Here is an 8,688-nt window from a genome sequence, read left to right on the forward strand (position 1 = left end):
TGCTGGCCTTAAGAACTCCCTGGTTGACACCATTTAAAGCTCAGCATTCTTCATGGTTAGTTGTATCTAGGATAACAGGTGTTTTTCAGGACTTGGGTGCTGTTTCGTGTGTCCTGGTTCAAACCCTCTTTTATTGTCAGAATGAACTTGTAGTGCTATGACTGAGCGGGCCAAGTGGATCAGGGATCTTTCCTGCTTTAACACAGATTTTATGTGTATTTTTTTCTAGTGTGGTTGCTGAGAAATGGCCAATGAGAATCACGGAAGCCCTGCAGAGGAAGTGTCTCTCATGAGTCACTCACCTGGCACCTCCAACCAGAACCAGCCCAGCTCCCCCAAACCTATGCGCCTGGTACAGGACCTGCCAGGTACTGACTCTGCTTTCGGGAAGGCCCAGCATGGAGTTCTGCAGGGCCCTGGTAGCAGGGGAGAGAAGGTGAAGCGGGGCTTCCAAGGGAGGCCAGGAATGATGCATATTTCAGAGCGTGCTGTGACACCAGTGGGGACTTGAAGGGCAGGGCTGTTGTTCAGGACTGCTCTTCTCCTGACACTCTCGCTGTCCTCTCAGATGAGCTGGTGCAGGCTGGCTGGGAGAAGTGCTGGAGCAAGCGTGAGAATCGCCCTTACTACTTCAATCGCTTCACTAACCAGTCCCTGTGGGAAATGCCTGTTCTGGGACAGCACGATGTCATTGTAAGTAAGCAGTCATCTCGAAGGGATGTGCCAATACTGGGATATTCTGCAGGGGCAGCTGCCATGGTCTTGTGGACTTGAGATTGTACATGCGTGAGGGTCTTCTCTGCTGTCAGAACTCCTTGCTGAGTCCAGTGCCTGGCTTGGTTCTGATGAAACGTTCCTCCTTCAGGTGCATGCTCAGGTAGTGCTGTTCCAGGTTTAGTGCACTGCTCAAAGAACATTCAACCTGGAGGAGTTTTGTTGCATTTTTCTTACAAAGTCTTAAAAAACATACAGACAGAGGTCTAGAAGAGAATTTTTTAGCTTTCTGCATGTGTGAGTATTGGTGTTCTTATTTCCATCCACATGGGAGCCTGGGAAATGGGAATTAAGAGGGCTTATTGCCTTCGTTTGGAACTCTACAGTGGCAGCTGATGAACTCAAGTGTGCTGTTGTTTGTACGCTTACAGTCGGACCCTCTGGGATTGAATGCGGCTCCAATGCCACTGGAAGGTGGGATGATAGATACCTCTGTGGAGAGCAAGCAAAGGAAGAGGAGATTCTCTGAGGAGGTTCCACCGAGCAGCAATAGTATGAAAAAGCCCAAGGTGGGTCTGGTGCTGTGTAATGAACACAGGTTTAAGGATGTTGTTTAAACTGAAACCTAGGGGGTGTGGAGCTTGGACCTATTTTTTTGAACTGTACAAGGTCAGGCCACCGTAGTATAACTCAAGCTGTGACAGCTGACACTCGGGAGGTACAAAAGCAGGCTCAGGTCCAGCCAAGTTGTCATTTCTCTCTTAAAGCCTGAGGTCAAGTGTGGGAGTTGGGAGATAACATATTATGACTGAGAAACATGGTAGCTTGCATGTCAATGTTAGCATGCCCAACAGCAGGCAAAATGTGCTGTATCAATTCACGGGGGTATCCTGAGTAGTGTACTGGTGCAGGATTGTTAGGTGTACTGGGCTGCTTCCCCTTTACCTGTTTCTCTTGGGCAGTAATTCATCTTTTACACGCCCAGGTGGATGTCCCAGGGAACCCAGCTGCTCAGCCAGTCCCCAGCTCTCCCAGTATTCCAGGAACCTCTGTTTTGAAGGCATGGTGCGTTTCACCTGAAGATAAACAGCAGGCAGCTCTTTTAAGACCAACTGAGTGAGTTGTCTCCATTTGTCTTCTGTTCTTTTCTTGGTGGTAGATTAGAGACACCTGGTTTTCCAGACATCTTTGAAGAAGAACCGGAATGATGTTAACACTCCTTGATGTTTGCAAGGAGTCTTGATAGTTCAATTCCATGGCTGGTGAAACAGCCCAAGGAAGCATCTTTAGAAGTAAGATTTAATAATTAGCCAATGATCTGGCCATCCTGATGACATTTGCTTCTGCCATAGAGTATATTGGGACCTGGATATTCAGACAAATGCAGTGATTAAGCAGAGAGCACCATCTGAAGTGCTTTCTCCACACCCCGAGGTGGAGCTGCTTCGATCCCAGCTCATTCTCAAGCTGCGGCAACATTATCGTGAGCTCTGCCAGCAGCGAGAAGGTAAGTTCCTGTTGGGCTCTCCTTATTTGTCTTGTCAATCCTGCAGTATTGTGGATATTCTTCCTTCTGGTTTGTGTCTGTCTCATCCCCGTGATCTCTTTTGTGATGGTTATAGTCTCTATGACTTTGTAAACAATGAGTGTGTAAGCTCATTTGGTTCTGAACTCATTAAGCAGAACTCCATTGTGATGAACTTTATCAGATCTTCTGGGCATCTCTTTATTGTATTGATTAGACTCTTTTTCTGTGCTTCTCCAGGGATTGACCCCCCAAGGGAGTCCTTTAATCGCTGGATGTTGGAGAGGAAGGTGGTTGATAAAGGGACAGATCCTCTTTTACCGAGTGACTGCGAGCCAGTAGTGTCTCCTTCCATGTTCAGAGAGATCATGAATGACATTCCCATCAGGTACTGTTCAAAGACAGAGCACCTTGCTGGGATGTTTGTGTCTTGGGCTAGCCAGTGATTTACAGGCTGTGGCTCTGTGCTTTTGTGTTTTACTTTCACTGATTGAAGTGGTAGGGTGCTGGTGATGAAAAGGTTGGGAACTGGACCTGGCCTCCATGCCTTTGTGGCAGCTGTGGAACTGATGCATTTGAATTTATGCTTACCTCAGGTTATCCAGAATCAAGTTCCGGGAGGAAGCCAAGAGACTGCTCTTCAAGTATGCTGAGGCTGCAAAACGGCTGATTGAATCCAGGTGGGAGTTCCTTTTAGAGTGCTGTCATGTTCAGAGAAGAGAAAAAGACTATAGGGGCTTTTAGAAGGGACTGCTGCATCCCACCTTATTCAGCATTGGTCATCGTCTTACTAAGGAAGAACAAGGTTAGGAACAAACAGAAGAAAAACAATAGTGCTGGAGGCATCTTTTGATAGTAATGTTATAGTGAAATCTAATGTTGGGAAGCTGAATGTATGCAGAGACAAGTGAGAACCTGTGAAATACTGGCTATGGAATGCATTCTGTCATTTATCCCTGAGAAAAAAACAAGAGTGCTTGGGCACTCGCTGCTATTAAAGAACAGCAAGCCTAGAGTGGTATTTTATTATACCATGTATGATTTTTCTGACAAGTCCTGCCACAGGACAGAATTGAGGAAAATAGCCTTGTGAGGGAAACAAAAAGCTTGTTAACAGGGTAGTTTTTTCAGAGTCACAAGCTCTGAGCAGTGGCTGCATTTGAAAATGAGAGGCAAGATCACAGTGTACCATTTCCATGATGGGTAAATGCTTTATCTGCCTCTCCTGTTGCAGAGAGGACAGCTACACTGTGCTTTGGAGAGCGCATGGCAGTCCCTAGTCATACCAATGTCTGGAAGTACTTTCCAGAGGAGGCTTGGAGGGGAGTGACAGGGTAGCGCCTCGAGGAAGTGTTAGCAGCTGTGTTCCCCTGCTGACAGAAGACCATTGTGGTGGGTTGGAATATATTTCCATGCAGCCGTGGGTTAAATTTTGCTTCTCCATTTTGTGCAGGAGTGCTTCACCAGACAGCAGGAAGGTGGTGAAGTGGAATGTGGAGGACACCTTCAGCTGGCTGCGACGGGACCATTCTGCATCTAAGGAGGACTACATGGTCAGTATCCCTTGGCTCACGCAGCTGAGCGCAGGGAGCCTGGGAAAGGATGGGGGGGCCTGTTGGGGCCAAATAAAGGTCCTTCTGGAGAAGACTCTGATTGCTTTTCTTTGCTTTGTGAAATGGGAGTGACAGCGGCGTGGAGACTGAATACCTCCGGGGAGTCCGGTGGTGTGTTGTGTAAGGGGCTCTGGTTCTCTGGTTCTGCAGGACCGCCTGGAGCACTTACGCAAACAATGTGGGCCCCATGTGTCTGCTGCAGCAAAGGACTCCGTTGAAGGCATCTGCAGTAAGATTTACTACATATCCCTTGAATACGTCAAGCGGATCCGGGAGAAGCATCTTGCCATACTCAAAGAGAACAATATATCTGGTACGCAGTCAGCTCTGAAGAGCTGTAGGGCTACAGCACTGCAACATAAAGGCAGTGCACTCTGGCCTGTCCCCATTCAAATAGCGTTACCTGTTGGGAGGGCTGCTCTGTGTCCACAGGGTTGAATTTACTAGAGTCAGAAATAGCCAGTCCAGCATAGGTCTTAGCTGACAGTCACAGCAGAGTGCCTATGCAGTGGCAAGGTGTCTTCCATCAGGTACTGTTACTGGCTGTAATATCAAATATGTGTGTGATTTTTCAGGATTAAGTAGCTTGTTAGGGGCTGACCGCACTGAACAGGGCACTAGCTTATTTCACTGGACCATGCTTTTTTGCTCTGCTTCTTCATGAATTCCTGGGGACAGCTGACACTCCCGTTCCTAATGCCAAGTGCTCTCTCCTCCTTGTATTCTCCTTTGCCACATTTCTTGGATTCTAAACACCTTCCACACTCCTCTGCCTCCCAGTGTGTCACTGTGCACCCTTCTTCCATTCTCAGCAGAGGAATCATGTTCCTTGATCTTTTCTCTGTTTTCTTCCTAGTTTATGTCTGTACTTCTGTCTCTAGTCAGTTTTCCTTCTTCCATGGTCCCCTCATCACCACTGTTCTGTAGTCCTTTTCCTTTTTGAGTTCTAGCTCTCCTCAGACTCCCTTTATATCCCAGTGTCTGCCTTTTGCTGCATGTTTTGCTGCTTGTCTTCCCACCCACCTGAATCCATGATTCCTTCCAACTCATCTTTCCATGAGCTCTCTTTTTTTCCGTTGCTGTCCACAATGGGTAACCATGAAGTAGCAGGAAGGTTCCTTTGCATCTTGTACTTGACAGCCTGGGAATATTTATTGTGCTTTGCATGAGTTTGGGGCAAACTAAAATAATAGCAGTAACAACAAGGATAGCATTTTACTCATCTGGAACATGACTCCCGATACTGGGATGGTTCTATGCAGTGTACAGGTCTGCTGTGTTGGAGATGATGGGTAACCATGAAGTAGCAGGAAGGTTCCTTTGCATCTTGTACTTGACAGCCTGGGAATATTTATTGTGCTTTGCATGAGTTTGGGGCAAACTAAAATAATAGCAGTAACAACAAGGATAGCATTTTACTCATCTGGAACATGACTCCCGATACTGGGATGGTTCTATGCAGTGTACAGGTCTGCTGTGTTGGAGATGGAGAAATACTGTGAAATGGGTCCTCTCTATGCTCTGGCAGCAGGTGATGGAATTAGTTTGGGGAATCTGCTCTGAACCTGGGTAGCTGCCAACAAGATCTGTGAAGAGCCACCACGGTGTTTTGGGGGGGACCGCTCTGCTCTTTAGCCCTATTCCTGTTGCTGCATGTTTTGAGGTGGAAGGAAGATCTGTCCCAGACATCCTTGGATTCTAATGGGCTGCCTTTCTCTTCGTTCTCTGTAGCTGAGATAGAAGCTCCTGAAGTCCAGGACAGGCTCGTATACTGTTACCCAGTGAGACTGGCCATCCCCTCCCCACCACTCCCCAGCGTGGAAATGCACATGGAAAACAATGTGGCATGTGTGCGGTACAAGGGGGAGATGGTGAAAGTGAGCCGCAACTACTTCAGCAAGCTGGTAAGGGCTGACTGTCAGTCCTGCGTGACTTGTCACAAGCTGCTCTTTGGTGAGAAGTTTCATTCCTCCTTGTCCTCCGAGAGGAGGGATGGAGCGCTGACCTGGCGGAGGCTGTCAGATACTGCCCTAATAGTATCAGAAATAAGGACAGCTACTTTCACCTTAGTCAGGGTCAGGGTTCAGCTGGGAATACTTACAAGGTGTTGCATGTGTGCTTTCAATACGTACAGTGCTACAAGAATGGTCGTAGTCACAGCAAGGCAGCCCTTGCTGGGAGACATGCGCTGGTGTGGTGCATTCATTCATGCTAGTGAAGAGCTTGCGGTTCACTCACGGTAAAAGCAGATGTGCCGACAAGCCTCCATGCAGAGCCCCACCTGTTCCTGTTGTTCGTCAGTGTCCCTCTCCTTGTCATGGCATGCTTGTGTACTGTCTTATCTTTGTTGATCTTTGTGTTTAATGGCTGGGCTTTCCCTTCCAGTGGTTTCTCTATCGGTACAGTTGCATCGATGACTCTGGCTTTGAAAAGTTTCTGCCCAGGGTTTGGTGCCTTCTCCGTCGGTATCAGGTACTGTCTGATCACAGTTATTGTACATCAGAAAGCCCTAGTAAATAGTGGGGAACTGAACTTCTTGTCTTTGGCTCTGGGGGAGGTCCGTAGCGCTGGGAGCCTGATGCAAAATAGGGCTCAAACTGGGTCTGTTGCCTGCTCCCCGTGTTTTGAGACAGGACTGTGGTCTGGGGAGCAATTGTGATCTTGACAGCAGACCTCCGTGGGGTAAAGATATATTTTTATGAAAGAAACCTTCAGTAGTTCTTGGCTCTGAGGGTCAGCTGAAGGTTCAGGGGGCATGTATGTGAAAATTGACAGTTGATTTGTGGGTCCTGAGTTGGATGAAATATCTAAAGAGCATTCTTGGGTATATGCAGGGGACCTACACGAATTTGAGAAAGGACGAGGGTGCCCTGCATACCTAGAGGAGAGTGGGTGCATGGACGTGTGGCCCTGGGTCCGTGGTCAGTGAAGGGAGCAGCGGGAACAGCGAGTGCAGGCACGGCTCACCGGGGTTTGCTCTCCTCAGATGATGTTCGGTGTGGGTCTGTATGAAGGAACTGGTCTGCAGGGGGCACTTCCTGTGCACGTCTTCGAAGCCCTCCACAAGCTCTTTGGAGTGAGTTTTGAATGCTTTGCCTCGCCCCTGAATTGCTATTTTAAACAGTACTGTTCGGCCTTCTTGGATACAGACGGGTATTTTGGATCCAGGGGGTGAGTCTTACGTTCCGATGCCCTTGCTGTGTTTCTGTCCAGGTGTGTGCACGTGTGATGACTGAAGACAGGCTGATGTGTCTGTGTGTTCAGGGCGGTATCTGGTTGTGTGATGTCTTTTTAGAGGGATGTGTACTCCAGACCTGCCTAAAGGCAATGAGTGGACACATACTGGCTGTGAAACTGCCAGGAGTGTGCAGTTAGTCTGGTTGGAGGGCTTTGGTCTCTGGAGTAATGCAGTTTATAGGTCAGCCAGCGCTTGCACTTGTCCTGAAGAATGGGAGACCTGGGGGCTCAAGCAGTCAGCTTGAATCAGCGGTCACCTTTGGTGACTACAGGTGGAGTGTGTCCCCAGTGACCAGTCCTGCTGCTAGAAGTGGCAGGGCCTGTACTGCTGGGGATTCAGGCTTTCTGAGAGTATGACTGCCTTTTCTGAGGAAACAGATGCTTTTTAAGGTGTGAAAATTAGAATTCTAGCCTCTCTGATAGGGATCTTTGCCTTTTTTTCTCCAGCCCGTGCCTGGATTTCTTCCCTATAAGTGGCTCTTTTGAGGCAAATCCTCCGTTCTGTGAGGAGCTGATGGATGCCATGGTCTCTCACTTTGAGGTATGTGGAGTTATTTTGAATGGAGCTGTGCAGTCAGTCCTCTTCTCCGCACTGCACCCTCTCAGCAGGGCTGTAATGCAGAAGGCAAAGGATGGTTACTGCTGTGGCACCGCTCTAGAAGCAGAAGTGTTTCCTGTCCATATACCTCATTAGACATGTCATTGCTCAGCCAGCACTGAGATTGTTTGTTTTATTGTTGAACTAGAAACTGCTGGAGAATTCCAGTGAGCCTCTCTCCTTTATCGTCTTCATCCCCGAGTGGCGGGACCCTCCTACACCAGCCCTGACCCGCATGGAGCAGAGCAAGTTCAAGCGACACCAGCTCATCCTTCCAGCCTTTGATCACGAATACCGCAGCGGGTCTCAGCATGTCTGCAAAAAGTAGGCCTTTTTCTCAGGTCCTTCTGGGAATGTGTTTCTGAAGCTGTATGACAGAAATATCCTATCCCACATAGACATCAGTGGGAAATAGGGAGCAGGCAAGGAAAAATGCAGCACATAATCCCCCTGGATTTTTAAGTCGGGCATGCAGAGTGTTGTGAATTTCACATTCATTTAACGACTGTTGAGGTATTTCACTAACAAAAAGCTTGTGGATGGCGTATTCCTTCCGTACAAGTCCAGTCTGAACAGGTCATACATGTGGTGCTGTGGTGATCACCTGTGCTCCTCTGCCAGCCCTCTGATCTGGTGAGCCAGCTGAGCAGCATTTCCTGGGCTGCCAAATGCTGCAGCAGTGTGGTGTCACTCGGGAGGGGAAGCAGAAACAAGGGGCAGGTAGAATCTTGGTGCTCAGTGGAGCAAGCTGGCCGTTGGTCTGTTTAAGCAACAAGTTCAAGCAACAACTCGTTTAAGCGACAAGGGCTAAAACACCTAAGTTTTCTGTACTTGGTTAAGACTGATGCCGTACTGTGATGAGTCTCCTTCTGCGGGGGCAGCAATGTCCCAGTGCATATGCTGGTAGAGAGCTCCATGGCTATGCAGTGTCACTGCTTCTCCTCTGAAAGTTCACAAGCCTCTACCTTTACTCAGAAATGCGTGACACTGCACTCTGCCTG

The 8,688-nt window shown here is 48.3% G+C and overlaps 1 protein-coding gene across 1 annotated transcript in view; it reads left to right on the top strand.

Moving 5' to 3' along the window:
- The first annotated feature begins 244 nt into the window (after positions 1-244).
- Positions 245-8,688, top strand: part of PCIF1 (PDX1 C-terminal inhibiting factor 1) — a 9,154-nt gene continuing 710 nt past the window's right edge. Inside the window, exons 1-14 of the mRNA XM_010286527.1 lie at positions 245-368; positions 569-693; positions 1,146-1,283; positions 1,700-1,830; positions 2,067-2,221; positions 2,480-2,627; positions 2,836-2,919; positions 3,693-3,792; positions 4,003-4,165; positions 5,584-5,756; positions 6,238-6,324; positions 6,839-7,023; positions 7,537-7,630; positions 7,836-8,011. Of these exons, the coding sequence (XP_010284829.1) occupies positions 245-368; positions 569-693; positions 1,146-1,283; positions 1,700-1,830; positions 2,067-2,221; positions 2,480-2,627; positions 2,836-2,919; positions 3,693-3,792; positions 4,003-4,165; positions 5,584-5,756; positions 6,238-6,324; positions 6,839-7,023; positions 7,537-7,630; positions 7,836-8,011 (1,883 nt within the window). The remainder of the gene's footprint in view (positions 369-568; positions 694-1,145; positions 1,284-1,699; positions 1,831-2,066; positions 2,222-2,479; positions 2,628-2,835; positions 2,920-3,692; positions 3,793-4,002; positions 4,166-5,583; positions 5,757-6,237; positions 6,325-6,838; positions 7,024-7,536; positions 7,631-7,835; positions 8,012-8,688) is intronic.

This window comes from Phaethon lepturus, unplaced genomic scaffold (assembly GCF_000687285.1).
Source record: "Phaethon lepturus isolate BGI_N335 unplaced genomic scaffold, ASM68728v1 scaffold32954, whole genome shotgun sequence".
NCBI lineage: Eukaryota > Metazoa > Chordata > Aves > Phaethontiformes > Phaethontidae > Phaethon > Phaethon lepturus.